Source organism: Carcharhinus amblyrhynchos, unplaced genomic scaffold (genome assembly GCF_965287045.1).
Source record: "Carcharhinus amblyrhynchos unplaced genomic scaffold, sCarAmb.v2.hapA scaffold_46, whole genome shotgun sequence".
Taxonomy (NCBI): Eukaryota; Metazoa; Chordata; class Chondrichthyes; order Carcharhiniformes; family Carcharhinidae; genus Carcharhinus; species Carcharhinus amblyrhynchos.
In genome coordinates, this window is record NW_027649787.1 from 2,216,435 (window position 1) to 2,234,160 (window position 17,726).

Below are 17,726 nucleotides of genomic sequence, written 5' to 3' on the forward strand. Positions count from 1 at the left end.
AATGATGGCATCCGTGTCGATGACCCAGCATGTCTTGCAGAGGTTGCTGTAGATGGTGTTCTAATATGAGATGATGGCATCCATGTTGATGATCCGGCATGTCTTGCAGAGATTGGTGTGGCAGGGTTGTGTGGTGTCGTGGTCACTGTTCTCCTGGACTACAATGCCTTCACCTTCAACGATCAGTTCTTCATCCAGACACACAGAACGGCCATGGGGGCCATATTTGCACCTCAATATGCCAACACCTTCATGCACTTGTTCAAACAAGAATTCTTCACCGCACAGGACATTCAACCGATGCTCTCCACTGGATACATTGATGACATTTTCTTCCTTTCGACTCATGGTGAGCAATCATTGAAGCAATGATCTGATGGTATCAGCAAGTTCCATCCCACCATCAGACTCACCATGGACGACACTCCAGGATTGGTTGCACTCTTGAACGCACGCATGTCCATCAAGGGTGGTCATCTCACACCTCACTGTGCCACAAGTCCATGGATAACCTCACGATGCTCCACTTCTCCACCTTCCACCCGAAACAAATTCAAGAAGCCATCCCCTAAGGACAAGCCCGCTGTAGACACAGGATCTGTTCAGATGAGGAGGATCGCAACAGGCAACTCCGGGCACTGAAAGATGCCCTCATAAGAACAGGATATGGTGTTCGACTCATCGATCCACAGTTCCGAAACGCCACAGCGAAAAACTGCACCGACCTCCACAGAATACAAAGACGGGAGACGGCGGACATTGCACCCTTTGTCGTCCAGTACTTCCCCGGAGCGGAGAAACAGCGACATCTTCTCCGGAGCCTTCAACATGTCATTAATGAAGACGAACATCTCGCCAAGGCCATTCTCAAACCCCCACTTCTTGCCTTCAACCAACCGCACAACCTCAAACAGACTATTGTCCGCAGCAAACTACCCAGCCTTCAGGAGAACAGTGACCACAACACCACACAGCCCTGCCGCTAGAACACCCTCAGTCCGTGTTTGTAGGTACACCCAGCGTGCTGTTGGGGAAGGAGATCCAGCTATTTGGCCCAGCCACAGTTAAGGAATGATGAAATATTTACAAGGATGGTGAATGATGTGATGGAAACCTTGCAGGTGATAGTGTTCCCCATGTGTCTGTTGACCCTTGTTCTTCTAAATGTTAAGTGTTGTGGGTTTGCAAGGTGTGATCGAATGAGACTTGATGAGTTGCTGCAGTGCATCGTGTAGATGCTACACATTGCTTCCACTCTCTGCCCGAATGGAGGGAACGAATGATTGTGGAACGGGTGACAATCGAACTGGGCTCTTTTTCCCTTTGCTGGATGTGTCGAGGGTTTTAGAACCATAGAAACTCTACAGTGCAGAAAGAGGCCATTTCGCCCATCGAGTCTGCACCGACCACAATCCCACCCAGGCCCTAACCCTATATACCGACATATTTACCCGCTAATCCCTCCAACCTATTCTTCTCAGAACATTAAGGGGCAATTTTAGCAAAGCCAATCAACCTGACCCACACATCATTGGACAGTGGGAGGAAACCGGAGCACCCGGAGGGAACCCACCCAGACACGAGGAGAATGTGCAAACTCCACACGGACAGTGACCCGAGCCGGGAATCGACCTCAGGTCCCTGGAGCTGTGAAACAGCAGTGCTAACCACTGTGCTACCGTGCTGCCCATTTTGAGTATTCTTGCAACTACACTCACCCAAGCAAGAGGAGAACATGCCATCAGACTCCTTTCTTTACTTGGGAATTCAGGATGTGAGTTAACCGCGGCAGGATTCCTCGTTTCTGAAACACAATTGTGGCCAAACTTCAGTCTCTGACGAAAGGGAAGCTCGGGATGTTTGAAGAAGGAAATTCAGCCGTGGGAATGTCATTGAATGTTACCATGTGGGGATGATTGTCCGTCTTTTTACAGATGATCATTGCCAATGTCTCTGTTGAGATGGGACAGGAAAAAATACATACCTCCATCAGCCTCTCTTAAATTTTCTCTCTTTTATTGTCAAAATGACCAATACCCGGGCTGACAAATTGATGTCGATGATCACCCGCTGTCATCTGGACCTTTATGAGCAATTTTCAAGTGAACAAAAGCGAACACCTGACAGTTCCTTTCGGATAACTCTCTTTGTTCCAGATAAACTTTCCAGCAGCCGGGACAATTCTCTGCCCCAGCCAGCGATGAACAAAGACAGCTCTTTGCAAATCTCAACCCCAATCTGGTGATAATGACATCTATTTCAAAGTCAGAGAGATTGGGGGTCTACAAAGCACTGCCTGGAAGGATGGTGCAGGGAGGTTCATGAGATGACGACTTAAATCGAGAACATTCGATGATTACATAAATACAAATAACTTGCAGGGGAATGGCGAAAAAGGGAACGGTAATTTCACCGAGCAGGACCCTCATTTGCAGAAACAATGCCTGCACCAAAGGCTAAATGGCCGGATGTGAAGTTTAAATCCTGTAATTCTGTTCCAAGATACATTGGCGTTCAAACAGGTGTCTTGATTAAAAGCTTTACACCATTGCCACATTACCAAGAATTGAGCTGTCCTTAATTCTTTTAATTCTTCAGCACCCACACGCAACAGTCTCACACACACTCACACACACACTGACAACATCACACACACCCATATGCGCACTCCCAAAATCACACTGGAAACGCACAGCAACACTTCCACAAACAGCCACGCGTGTACACAAACACACACACACACAAACACACACACAGACACACACACACACACAATCACAATCACCCATACACATACCCACAGACAAACACACACGCACAAACACACACGCAAACACACACACACAAACACACACACACACAAACACACACGCAAACACACACACACAATCACACACACACAATCACAATCACACATACACACACCCACAGACAAACGCACAAACACACACACACGCACAAACACACACACACACAAACACACACACACACACACACAAACACACACAGACACACACACAGACACTTCGACATATCCAACACCAACAATGTACACTAACACATGCGCACACAAAACACGCTGACACCCATAAAGGACAACTGAACTCACACAAACCAAGGAAACAGAAATGTAAAGAAACACAACGTCCCACATTCACAACCCACGTTCACTAAAGTGTGCCGATACATACAGCCAATGACATACTGCAGACACGTATGCGGAAATACACAATATTCGCACATAAACGCTCATTTAGACAAATAAACAAACACAAAATTTGCAGCCAAACAAATATCATCGCAATTTCGAGTTAGCCACATACACACACACACACACACACGCACACACACACACACACACACACATGCTGATGCACGCATTGGATATCTGCAACACACACGTATATACAAACGCAAAAACATACAGATTTACACAGATAATTGCACATTCAATCACACTCGAAATACCCCAGCCACACACAAACCAACGCACACACGCACGCACAAGCGCTTCCACAAACGCGCCACCCACATACAAATTCACTCCCACAATGTCCAACCTCACAAACACGCACACACACACTTATTAAGACGCTCACTCTCAGCTCCGCCCCCCCCCCCCCCCCACAGCAATGCACAGCCCACACACGCATCAACAAAGATAATCTCACACACACACACACACATTTACACTCACGCACACATTTACAAAACATGGCGATAACGGACACAACCTCCATGCTCACAAACCGCACACAAGTTCACAATATCAAAAGGAAAAGTCATAAACATCCACAGCACAGCCACACAATCAAACCAAAACCCACACATACCGCTACACAGGCTCACACCCATAATTTTACACTCAAAATGCATACCTCACACTTATATGCACCCACCAGACAAACACACACAGCCACTTACAATTGCCACATGCAAACACCCACACACATCTATACAGACTCCCACACACTCCCCAAACATGCATGCACTCACCGATCCACACACACAGCCACACACAGTGAAAAACTACAGCAAAGCACGTGCTCACGTGCAAATTCACACACACATAACCACCCACAGATATCCACCTGCAGGTGACTACCCTCACATATACACACAAACCTGTACACACTAACACACAGAACCATTGACCCACACATGCCCAGACACAAACACACTGCCACTTGCACATGCCATCACACACACCCAAGCCCACACACACACACACACGGAATCACACACATCACAAAGAGTCCAGCACCTATATTTCCACCGAAAATGCACAGCCACTGAAATGCAAGCACCCATACCAACACAAACACACACACAATCCAACAAGCTTGGTGATATTTGCTCAAATGTTTTAAGGAATATTAACTGTCTCCAATTTGACATATTATAGTTGACGATTTGCTTTACTTTTCCTGTTCACATATGGAGTGATGTTTGCTGCCAGAATTTAAAATTATAATGCTGTGAAATTTGATTTAAATGCTATTTCCTTTCCTCATTTGACAGGGTAACCATTATTACAAATTCGTATTTCGCACCAGTGGGAAATTGAATCATTGAGGCGTTTAAACGCTTTCATTTTGCACTGGATGCGGGATTTGATGGAGAGATCAGTAGCTGCTCAAAACCCCAAACTGTGAATGAAAAGGTGGCGGTGATCATCCTTCTTGATCTAATTCAGTCCGTGTGCTGTGGGAATACCCGCATTGATCTTAAAACGGGAGTTGCAGCATTTTGGTTCTGTGACCATCAGGTAACGGTAACATATCTGCAAATCAGGATGCTGAGTGGCTCGAAGGAGAACTTTCAAAGGTGGTAATCCATTTGCCACATTTGCCCACATTAACCTGTGTCTTCTGTCCCTTGTTATCCCAGGCGGTGGAGGTGCAGGGTTCGAAGATGCTATGAGGGAGGCTTGATGAACCACTGCAGTGCATCGTGTAGTTGCTGTACAAGGCTGTCACAGTGCGCTGGGGGAGTGGGTGCCTGTGGTTAGTGCATTGATCCAATGCGAACGGTTTGTCTTGAGTGTTTTTGGAGCTAAACTCACACAAACAAGTGGAGATGAAACCTTCACGATCCTGATTTGTGCATTGTCGATGGTGGACGGAAATAGGGAAGTCAGGAGGTAGGGTACATTTCCCAGGATCAGTGGATCTGAATTTGTAGCTGACAATTTTACAAGAAAGCCCAGTTCAGTATCTGGTCTGTACCAGGATGTTGTTGTTGGGTATTCTGCATGATTTTCCCTTTGGATATCTCCGGGCAGTATTTAGATTCGCTCTTGATGGGTCACTCCTGGCCAAGGACTTGGTGACTCAATGTTAATGCTTACCAGGTCCATTTGTCTGCTGTCCAGGACTCCGAGAAAATGGAAACAAACTCCTTCAGTCTCCGAGGAGTCATGAATGATTGAACTTCGTGAAACCATCAGCCAACATCCGACTGTTCACCTGACAATGGTGGGACATCCATTGATGAAGCAGCCGGATATCTTACAGATTGAACCAGGATCCTGTTCAGTTCGTATCAGACAATTAATTTTACAATCTGTGTAAAGGGATATTTTATCACGATCTTCGATTGTTCTCTGAACTTAGTCTGTGTCACAGCATAAATGCAGGTGTTTGTGCAGTAACTGAGCATCTGCAGCATGTATCCTATTTCTCCTAAGACTGCATTTGGATCTTCAAATTTCATGTTCACCCACCACAATTGAGTCCATATAACTTCAGTCAGGTAGAGTGCCCACAATACAATGAAATTCCCAGAGATAACAAAAAGTAATATCATGGACTTTCTTCGGCTCTCCATTTCTGGATCATTGGGGCTCTTCCCATCTCTGTGAGCTCGGAGCCTCCTGCGGGTTCGACTGCTCACTAGAATGTGTCTAACGGTTAAAAAGTTGAGCAACAGAATCAGGATAAATGGGATAAATGGCGTTGTGAAGTAGTGAATGAATTCTGTCATGGCCCAGATTGGAGATTTCGGTACTTCATAACTTGTCTGACATAATCGAGATGAATTGCTCAACACATAGCCATCTATGAACACGAAATACCAGAAGATGTTCTTTGCAATGCTCAGCACTGTCACTGTTCCCAGAACAGCACCTGCAGTTTTCTCGATGCAATATTTACTTTTCAGCTTTTGGCAACAAATTGCTACAAACCTGTCAAATGTAAAAGCGACAGTGTACCAAACAGAACAGTCTCTGACAGCATAAATCAGGACAGCGTGGTACTTGCAGAGAGGGCTGAAATACAGGAATGAAAAATTATCCTTGAACACAAACACAATTTGCCTCAGTATCAGGTCAACAATAACAAGCAGCAAATCCGTCGATCCCATGGCCAGCAGGTACAATGTGACACATCTGGAGAGACCACAATTTTTCAGCGAGAGTACAACAATCATCAGCACGTTAACTGTGAGGGAAATAAAAAATATGTAAAGGAAAAATATTGATCAGGCAGGGAGAAAAGTTAACACGTTGATCTACAATATTTTGCGATTTGAGGATGTTCTGCAAGATCTTGTACTCCATACCGACTATTGTAACAGTGACAGGGTAATCTGCAGCTGGTGGTCATTTCAATTCAATAAAATCAATCTTTAAAAGGAGTGGAATGCACTGGAGTAAACCACACACGAGGAATGGCAGCTCCTGTGTTCAGATAAAGATTCAAGTTGAGCAAAATAATAAAGACCACATGGGCACAGGATATGTGATTGACATTAACTCTGACATCAATATCTCTTGATTAGAATCTGTAAATAATTCCTGCTTTTGATGTTTACCGACTCTCGGCTTGTTCTTGATCGAGGTGATGGATCAGCCCAGGTTCTATATCCTGCTTAATCCCGAATGACTCTGCAAGAGAATTAGACTATTCTCCCCTCCTGATTGGTTTTGCTGTTTCTGTGGACTCGATTTCGGTGCAGGGTTCAGCTGTTAGTCGATATTTGGAACAGGCAGCAGGGATTGTGGGGATGACCAAATGGTGCAGGAAACGTTTAGAGAACATCAGAGGGCTTCCAGCACTGGCAGGAAGAGGCAAGGGGAAGGGGAACTGATGATATGCTGGGGTTGGAAATCATTAATACTCTTTAACTCACCAATCTATGATCCATGGAGATTTTCATTGTAAATGGAACCAGGAAACACATTCGTATAGTACAGCCAGGAATTATCACTCGATCGAATTTCAGTTCATGTCAAATGTGCTGTCCACATATATTGATTATGTTGTTATTGATTATATTTACTAATGCAGCTCAATTCATCTGAATAGAAGCGAGGGCGAGCAGAATAATTCTCCCATTCCAGTGAAAATTGCATCGGGACATGAACAGCAAAGATTTCACAGTCAACCCTAATTGTGAAATTTCTTTGATATCCTTCTCAAAGCATTTCGTCTAAGAGCCATCAGAACTCCGGCAGTGTAGAGGCCGTCGGCCCATCAGCAATGCACCAACTGCCCGTCAGAGGATTTTACACATTACAAAATCAGGGATTCAGTTGCAATTTTTGGTTAATTTTTGCAGAAATAACTTGGACAATGACAGCAGCACAGAGAAGAAAGCAAATTATAAGAACGATAATTGAGTTAAACACTGTTTACATCATGACAACGTTGAAAGAGATACTTAACCCGGACACCAGTGATAGCAAAGGTGGGATGGAAAAATATCCAAGTCCGGGGCAGACCAAGAATTCTAATGATACAACTCAATCATATATCTTATAAAAACGGTTACTATCATTCATAAATTCCTCGCCCATTCATGCAACATTCCTGTCTATTGTTCTCAGATTCTGATGAATCATTGGAACATTGTTATCTGTTCTCTGGTTCTGATCTCCCATCTCACTCTCTCTGGAGGCACTGCCTCTACACACACTATGGGATGCCACATCAAAACGAGTCTCTTATTAATATAAGAGAGACCTTATAAGAGGGTCACTGAAACCTTCTAGTGACACAGTTGGGATCCATGGAGTCTCTCATTAGCTATCTGTCACTGGACAAACAGGTTCAGTTAAACTTGCTTAAACCCAGTCCACACCTTCTGCGGTGAAGTAGAAATGGAATTGGTCCTGGTCAGATGTAACAGGTGTGCTAAAGGGAGAAATGATGGACAGTGGGTGCAATTATTTTTTACACATTTAAAAATTTGCTGGACCTTGTTACAGGACAGAAGATGCACTCCATCTGCGTTAGTCCTGACAACAAGGACAGAAACACCTCTTGTAACACCACAATACTGATTCTCACATTACTGATAGGAAAAACCCTCCATAATAACAAGAAAACATATACCAAGGTTAATCCAGGCGAGAACAAGGTCATGTTCTTTGGTAACTGAACTAACCGGTTCCGTGTCCTCTTCACCTGCAGGTCAGACAAACTGAAGTTGCTGGGGATATGTTTCAGAGGGACCGGAGCATGTGTTAAAAACTAGAATGCACGAGTAGATATAATGAATTAAAGTCTCGGCATGTGGGCAAGACCTTTCCTTTGCAACCAGGAATCTGTCATCAGGTGTGAGGCATTCTCGGTGTTACTGTGCGCGGCACAGGGATAGCCCGATTTACAGAACAAAAGAGGCTTACCCGGGAGACCAATGATAGCTAAGGTCGGATAGTAAAAGTATCCCATTATCTGAAATCCAAGGAAGACCAAGAATTTTAATGAGAAACCCCAGTAACGATACCAATTAAGATTGTAAATGTCCTCTGATAAATCCCTGTCCATTGCTGTAACGTTCCAGTCCATAGTTCTCCAATTCAGTTCCATTGCGGGAACATTACAGTCCATTGTGCTCAGATTCTGATTCATTGCTGGAACGTCCCTATATACTGTTGTCGGACTGTGACCGATAATTGGAACATTCTTATTCCACCGTACAGATCTCTCCTCTCACTCTCTCTCTGCCTGGAGCTGCTGTTGTCTTTTATCGGTGAGGTGCTGCTCTCAACTGCACTGGTGGATAACACGTTGAACTGAGACCCTTATTAATCGAAGGATGAAACCTTCGAGTGGCACAGTTGGAATCCATGGAGGCTCTCATTAATTACCCGTCTCTGAACAAACAAGTTAATTTAATCCTTTCGAAAGCCAAATCATACCGACCACAATGATGTAGAACTTTCATTGATCCTGGTCAGATGCAACAGGGACGCTGAAAGAAAGAATGATGGACAGTGGATGCCATTTTTGAAAATCTGTCAATATTTATTGTATGTAAATGTGGCGTTAAAAAGCTTCAGATTTATTACATCAATGTCAGTCCCAATACAAAGGAGAGGGAGGAATAAACTCGAATCACAATATAACTTTCAGGCTTCCATCTGGTAGAAAAATCCCCGCCTTAACTGTAAACTCAGGTGCCAAGTTCAATCGTGGCAAATCCAATGCCATATCCTTTGGGACTGGACTGACCAATCCTTTGACCCCTTTTCTGTTGGATCCAATAGCCCAAAGGCGCTGGGATATAATTTGGAGGGACAGGGCAATGTGTTAGAAACTGGAGGGAGAGAATAAATACATTTGAATCAAACCTGGGCATATTGGAGAGACACTCCTAGAAATGTTGATGCGGAAAAACACCTTTGACCATATGTCAATCAGGCAGTGGTCTGCACGTAAAGTCCGAGAGGCCCTGAGGAGAGGAGGCGGGGGGGTCCTGACAGATGTTTTTCTGAACATACTGCCAGAGCCATTCTGCAAAACGCCTTATCGTCAGAACGTTCAAACAATTACCAAATCTTGTGTGGCTGGTAGTGAGGTAAACCCTCTGCATCAGATCCACCCGACATGCCCAGAGTCTCACTCGGTCATTCATTGCCCTCAGTGACTTTAGTGAGGAAGAGATTATTTTCTTCTCTCGGCACGATCGTATCCCATTTATAAGTGTTGCTCCAGACACAATGCTTTAGTAAGATAGAGCAAATGTTTGTTGTGAAACGGAACATATGCATTCACTTCAGCCAAGTTAAGTGACTGAAGGTGCAGAGATCATTCACTATATTTACGATTGGGTCACTGAAAAAACTGTCACCATTAGATCAACAGGTCAAATTGCCAAACGCAGTAAGTAAGCCACAGATCAATTCACAACACACAGCCAACAGGATTTTAATGCTCGCTTCCTAAAAACACCAATAATCACAATCAGCATTGGAAATGTACAATTCAGGCTGAGGGCTTTCATCAACCTTCACAGAGACGTAATTGGGGGATGTTGTTGGATAAGTCCTTTGTGTGTCAAGGAATCGAACGGAGGGGAGAATTGTACCGCACCCCCTCGGTCTGTATGGCTCTCAGTGAATGCACCAAATGTAACATGAACAGGGCCTAGTTTTATGGCTGATAAAATGGATATCCTGAATTAAAGAATTGGGCAGATTAAAAATCAAACACAGTCAAACCTCAGGCAGGCCAGTTGTACAATACACAAACCTGTCTGGGCCTGACTCATCAATCTCCCCTGCACCCTACTGATACTTAGCAGGAGATCATTGCACCCCATTGAGATGCACCGACCTATTGTTAGAAGCCCAGATTGGGCCAGACTTTCTGTCACCAAGAGTTCCTGTAGTTGGCTTACCCTGATAACAGGTCACATGTAAGCAGCAGCATGGAGATGGACACCTGGGGGCGGACCCTGGTGTCCTGTCAGGCAGACATCAAGAAACCCACTGGGTATTGGAACCCCCTCCTGGGACCTCATTGGCCAGAAGCCAGGGAAGTTTCTGGAAAGGCAAGCAGGTAGGGGATAAAGGAACACAATTGCAGACACCAGAAGGGAAGACTGGAGAAGACTCGATGAAGGAGGCGATCCTTGACCATTCGGAAGACTGACCAGAGAAGGAAGGAAGAAAGAAGCTGCCATCGAGACTGACCTTCGTGACGCCGGGCCAGAGGGACTCAGGCAATCGAGCCTGCAGTTTTGACCAAACCATCTTTGCGGGTAGTATGTCTGATTTTGGGATATCCTCTTGCTTTATGTGGGTAATTTAAGGGTTAGTAGTGTTATTGTTAATAAACTTGTTGAACCTTTACTTGTGTTTGTCGTTTGTCCACCTTGCAAATAAGGGCACCGGGCTAAAACATTGGAGTCAGAAAACTGGTCGAAAGAATCAGGGGTATTTTAACATTTCAACACAATGAATGTTACATGTGTCACAATCGTATTGAAACTGCTCACAGTGAAACGTGAAACACAGGCAACTTGAACCCCTTTTCACCATTTCCAATGACCATTTTGAAATGTCTATGATGTGATTGACTCTATTGAAACGCCTCAGTGAGTAACAACATCTATGTGGAAAACTTGAATTTCATTTTAATTTCTGTGAAGAAAATTTTCAATGTGTGTTACGTTCTTTCGCATATTTCACGAATAAAACATATGCTTGCAATAGAAAGAAAAAAATATTTTAATTGGATGTTGCATCCTCCCATTTCCTGGTGTTCTAACTCTCAGTAGAGCAGGTAATCTCCCTGAATGCAGTTTTTGTGGGTTCCAATTCTGTTAAAATGTTCATTTTACCCTTAATACTCAGCGGGATAGGCCGAGTTAGAAACCTTCTTCACAGAAAACAGTCCTTTAAGAAAAAGACGATTAAACAGTGCAGCAAATTCCTTGCTGTGATAAAAAAAACTGTCTGTGCTTTATATGCTCTGTCTGAGGCCAGAACTCTCCATTCACCTGACGAAGAGGGTAACCCCTCGAAAGCTTGTGAGAATATTATCAAATAAATAGGTTGGACTAAAACCTGGTGTTGTCAGACTTTTTACTATAAAAAAAATACTCAGTGCACAAATTGAATTGCAAAATGCTCCAGATTGGGTTATTCTGCATCAAGAATGGAAACCTGGAGCGCTGGTTCTGACAAAGAGCTGTGAGCTACTGCCTGACCATCATTAATAATCTCATGACACTTTTTCTTTAAGTGACATTCTTCTTCACATCATTCAGAAGTGCAATGTATTCTGAGTGTGCCTAACTCAGAGCTGATTTACTCAATTCTGGAATTCGCTGCTCAGATTCACTGCAATGGGTCAGTTTTGTACCCGGATTCGACGACCAAACGGATCGAGTGTTTTTGCACTCCCATTCTCCGACTTAGCCTCTTCACATCTGTGTGTAGTTATCTACTCACCTCTCGATCTATCCACCTTAGTAAATTTCACATTGCTTCTGTCTGCCTTAGTTATTCTGTTCGGTTCAATGTGCCTTGAGCAAATGGGGCATGGTAGCACTTTCAATGGATTAGACATCGACAGAGCCGGTGAGGAGCCAAGTTCGAATCCCAGCATGTCAGATGGTGAAGTTTTGAGTTAACAAAGAAATGAATTCGAAATTCACAGCTTGAGGATGACCAAGAAGCCATTGTTGAACGTCATAACAGCCCATGCAACTTATCAATGCCCGTGAGGGAGGGAAATCAGTTATTACTTGTCTCCCCTGAAATCCTGTCCACTATCGATACAGCACAGTTCAGGAATGTGATGTTATATTCACCACTGGCCTCAGTGAGTGCGGCTCCAAATGCACTCGTTAATCTTAGAACCATTCGGTGTAATGCAACCCCACTGGATCAACGGCCGATCGACAAACATTCACTATCTCCTCCATCATCTGTGTTGAGAATGCAAAAAAGATGCAATGCAGGATCCCACTAAACATCCTTAGTCAGCAACGTCCAAGCACACCACCGCTGCTACCGAGAAGAAGGGCAACAAATGTATGGAAACACCAGCTGGATGGTCCGCTCTCGGTTAGCCATCATCCTGGAAGCATAACGGCCATTCCTTCACTTACCTTGGGTTAAGTTATGGTATTCCATCATTAACAGCACCGTTTGTCCAACTACACTTCAAGAACTGCAGTGTTTAAAGGCGGCAGCTCACCTCAACCTTCTACACGGTAGCTCAAGGTGGGAAACAAATGCTCGCATCACCGGTGAAATCCTCATCCCATTTTTTTTTTACAGAAGTATGATGCCAAAAAAGCAAAGGCTTCCCGTCTTTGATTCCCAATGTCTGCAGTTTTGCAACGGCTCCTTGAAACCATTGGATTAATTCATCTCAAAGGCAATCAATCTGACTTGTGCTGAGGTCATTCGCTGAGTGATCCCAGCAATTATTGCTCAAAAAGTGCCCCTTGATAGTGCTGTTCATGAGATTAGCACCTCAAAGCAAGAGAGCAAAGGATGGAGAACTGAAGAAATGGGAAATTTTGCCCTTCACCATGTCCGGCAGCTTCCTTTACCTGTTGTTGCTAAAACTCATCTATGTCTTTGTATCAGACTATTACATAGAACATAGAACATAGAACATAACAGCGCAGAACAGCATTCCAATCCCTCATCACCCGCTGGGTAAAGAACCTACCCCTGACATCCGTCCTGTAGCTACCCCCCCTTAATTTAAAGCCATGCCCCCTCGTGCTAGCTTTCTCCATCCGAGGAAAAAGGCTATCACTATCCACCCTATCTAAACCTCTAATCATCTTATATGTTTCAATAAGATCCCCTCTTAGCCGCCTTCTTTCCAACGAAAACAACCCTAAATCCCTCAGTCTCTCCTCATAGGACCTCCCCACCATACCAGGCAACATCCTAGTAAACCTCCTCTGCACCCTCTCCAACGCCTCCACATCCTTCTTGTAATGCGGGGACCAGAACTGCACACAGTACTCCAAGTTACATCTGTCGCTCACAAAAATTATTCATTGTATGTTTTACACAAATTGGAATTATGCTACCGATATTAATTTAGAGAGTCATTCATTTAGAGAGTCACTGCGAGGGTGGCACTGTGGTTAGCACTGTTTCCTCAGAACCAGGTACCTGGGTTCGATTCCCGGCTTCGTTCCCTGTTCGTGTGGGGTTTGCACATTCTCGCAGTGTCTGTGCAGGTGAGGTGAATTGGCCATGCTGAATTCTCCCTCAGTGTACCCGAACAGGCGCTGGAGTGTGGTGACTTGGGGATTTTCACACGACTTCATCTCAGTGTGAATGAAAGCCTACTTGTGACTGGCGAACAAACTTTAACTTTATTCTTAGTGCTACTCAGGCCAAAATCAGGCAGCAGTTCAGCAATCCTGTCACACATCCTATAACATCAGTTTTCGATTCATTTATTCAACATCTGGACTGAGAACCAGTGGCAAACACATCATTTCCATCCCATTAATTTGTTATTACTCGACGTCATACATGTCCTGAATGGCACGAGTAATCAAGAGCACAGCCAAGAAGGGCCAAAAGGCCTGTTTCTGTTCTCTAATGTTCTATAGTTCTATAATGTCTGCCCCATCCATCAATCGCTTCCCCCAATCATCATAATATACCCCATTATGATAATGTCCCTCAGAGCCCCGATTTATAATGTACCTTACTGCCCCTCATTAGAATCTGTCTCACCGCTGCGCATCACGATGTACCTCACTGGGCCCCCATCCATCATGATGCACCCCACTGCCCTCCATCATAATGTACCTCACTGCTCCTCATCCATCGTAATATACATCAGGGATGCCACCTATTATAAGCTGCCACTCTGCCCTCCATACATCATAATGTACCTCAGTACTCATCATCATAATGAACCTCAGTTCCCCCATGTATCAACAAGTATCCAACTGCCATCCCAAATAATGGTTAAAGGAAGGGCAGGACTGGCAGCTAAATATTCCTGGGTACAAGTGTTTTAGGCATGACAGGGGAGGGTCAAAAAGAGGAGGGGGAGTGGCGCTGTTAGTGAGGGAGCAGATCACAGCGGTGCAGAGGGAGGATAATATCGAGGGGTTAGGAATTGAGTCTCTGTGAGTGGAGTTGAGGAATAGGAATGGAGCGATTACTATGCTAGGAGTGTACTACAGACCGCCCGACAGCCCGCGGGCAGTGGAGGAGGGTATATGTAGAGACATTTTGGAAAAGTTTAGGAAGAACAGGGTTGTTGTAGTGGGAGATTTTAATCTCCCTGGGGTGGATTGGAGGGTGCCTGCATCTGGGGTTTCGGAAGGGGAGGAATTCGTAAGATGTGTATTGGAAGGGTCCTTGGAGTAGTATGTAGATAGCCCGACTAGAGAGGGGGCTATACTGGATTTAGTTCCGGGAAATGAGCCGGGTCAGGTGGTTGAGGTTGCAGTAGATGAACATGTGGCTAATAGTGACCACAACTCTGTCTACTTTAGGATACTAATGGGAAAAGATGAGTGCTGTCCTAAGGGGAGAGTGCTAAATTAGGGAAAGGCGTGATACAGCCGGATTAGGCGTGAGCTTCGGGATACAGACTGCAATAGGCTGTTGGATGGCAAGTCCACATTATGCATGTGGGAGTCTTTCAAGGAAAAACTGAAATGGGTGCAGGAAAGTCATGTACCAGTTCGGAGGAAGGATGAGAAAGTTATGATTAGAGAGCCGTGGGTTACTAGAGATATTGAGGACCTGGTCAGGAAGAACTGAGAGGCGTAAGTGAGATCGAAGCAACTCTCTGTGAGTTGAGAGAGCGGTGGAGGAATACAGAGCGAGTAGGAGGGATCTCAAAAGGGGAGTTAGGAGGGCAAAAAGGTGGCATGAAATGGCTTTGGCAGGTAGGATTAAGGAAAATCCAAAGGTGTTTTACTCCTATGTTAGGAACAAAAGGATGGCTCGGGGTAAAATTGGTCCCCTCAGGGACAGAGGAGGGGAATTGTGCTTGGAGTCCGAGGGAATGGAGGAGATCCTGAATGAATACTTTGCGTCGGTATTCACGAAGGAGAGGGGCTTGATGTCTGGTACAGTCTTCGAGGGAGCGGTAGACCAATTGAAGGAACTATCGATTCTGAGGGAGGAGGTGTTAGGGCTTTCAGGGAGCATTAAAACTGATAAATCTCCGGGACCCGATGGCATTTATCCGAGGCTGCTGAGGGAGGAGAGAGATGAAATTGCTGGGCCTCTGACGCAAATCTTTGTCTCTTCATTGGACACAGGTGAGGTCCCAGAGGACTGGAGGATAGCGAACATGGTACTGTTGTTTAAGAAGGGTAGGAGGGATAACCCGGGTAACTATAGGCCGGTGAGCTACGTCAGTGGTAGGCAAGTTGATGGAGAGGATTCTTAGGGATAGGATGTATGAGCACTGAGAGCGTTGAGATCTGATGAGGGATTCGCAGCATGGCTTTGTAAAGGGGAAGTCTTGCCTTCCGAATCTGGTAGAATTTTTTGAGGAGGTGACAAAAACGGTCAACGAAGGACGAGCTGTCGATGACGTCTATATGGATTTCAGTAAGGCGTTTGACAAAGTCCCTCATGGTGGGTTGGTAGAAAAGATTAAGGCTCATGGGATACAAGGCCAGGTATCTAGATGGGTTGAGAACTGGCTTGCAAAGAGGAGTCAGAGTAGTAGTGGAGGGGTCCTTTTCTAGCTGGAGGTCTGTCACTCGTGGTGTGCCGCAGGGCTGAGTACTGGGACCTCTTTGTAGTCTATATAAATGACTTGGAAGAGGGGGTCGGTGTTGTGATCAACAAATTTGCAGATGACACTAAGATGGCTGGATTGGCAGGCAGTGAGGAGCAGTGTCTGGCAATACAACGGGATATTGATAGGCTGGTATATTGGCAGATACATGGCAAGTGGAGTTTAATCCTGATAAATGTGACGTGATGCATTTTGGCCGGAATAATGTAGCGGGGAGTTATATGATAAAGGGTAAGCCTATAAAGAGTATCGAAACGCAGCGGGACCTGGGGGGGAAGGTGCACAAGTCTTTGAAGGTGGCAGTGCAAGTGGAGAGTGTGGTGAAGAAAGCCTATGGTATGTTAGCCTTTATAGGAAGGAGTGCAGAGGAGAAGAGCTGGAGTCTAATGTTGCAGTTGTATAGAACGTTGGTTAGGCCGCATTTGGAGTACTGCGTCCAGTTCTGGTCGCCTTACTACCGGAAGGACATGGAGACCCTGGAGAGAGTGCAGAGGACGTTTACCAGGATGTTGCCTGGTTTGGAAGGACTGGGTTATGAGGAAAAAATGAGCAAATTGGGGCTGTTTTCCCTTGAAAAACAGCGACTGAGGGGGGATCTAACAGAGGTATATAAGTTTATGAAGGGTACAGATAGAATAAACAGAGGTAAGCCACTTACAAGGTAAGCCTTAAGCACAGTACGAGGGGCCACAGGCTTAGGGTGAGGGGGGAGAGGTATAACACGGATATTAGAGGGAGGTTTTACACACAGAAGGTAGTGGGGGTATGGAATGCTCTGCCAAGCAAGGTGGTGGAGGCAGGCACGCTGGAGTTGTTTAAGAGTTACTTAGACAGGCACATGAGTGGGTTGGAGATGGAGGGATATAGGAGATTGTTTTAAATAAGGTTCATTAGCATTGGGACCTCCCTGGTAATGTATAAGGATGAGGAATGATACTCATGTTTTTCTCTTTTAATTCACAGGTTTTAAGTCGGTCCGCCTTGTTGTCCAACGAGGGGCATACACACGATGAGTCGGACAAGGGCTGCTCTTGGATGTTCGAGAATAGCCTCGTGCTTCATGTCGTTAGTTTGTGCTTAAACTGGACCAGATGCTGGGCAACACCACAGCTCAGTGACTATCACTGTTTGCTGTGCAGACACATGGATTTGGGCCAGTGTCTGTGGGAGTTTGCGCATTCTCCCCGTGCTTGCGTGGGTTTTCTCCGGGTGCTCCGGTTTCCTCCCACACCC

General features: G+C 45.1%; 1 protein-coding gene across 1 annotated transcript; it reads right to left on the bottom strand.

Moving 5' to 3' along the window:
• Positions 1–5,544: 5,544 nt before the first annotated feature.
• Positions 5,545–10,984, bottom strand: LOC145337325 (putative G-protein coupled receptor 139). Its single transcript, XM_080182126.1, has 3 exons — positions 10,925–10,984; positions 8,633–8,681; positions 5,545–6,443 (listed from the first exon to the last, which is right to left on the bottom strand). The coding sequence occupies exons 1-3, from the start codon at positions 10,982–10,984 to the stop codon at positions 5,545–5,547; spliced, it is 1,008 nt and encodes a 335-aa protein (XP_080038252.1).
• Between the last annotated feature and the right edge of the window lie 6,742 nt (positions 10,985–17,726).

Excerpts from the sequence above, each read along its gene's own strand:
- LOC145337325 (XM_080182126.1), bottom strand. The coding sequence starts at position 10,984 with ATGGTTTGGTCAAAACTGCAGGCTCGATTGCCTGAGTCCCTCTGGCCC. Across the intron at positions 8,682-10,924 it reads TCTGGCCCGGCGTCACGAAG|ATAATGGGATACTTTTACTA; the intron begins GTCAGTCTCGAT and ends CTTGGATTTCAG. Across the intron at positions 6,444-8,632 it reads AGCTATCATTGGTCTCCCGG|TTAACGTGCTGATGATTGTT; the intron begins GTAAGCCTCTTT and ends TTTCCCTCACAG.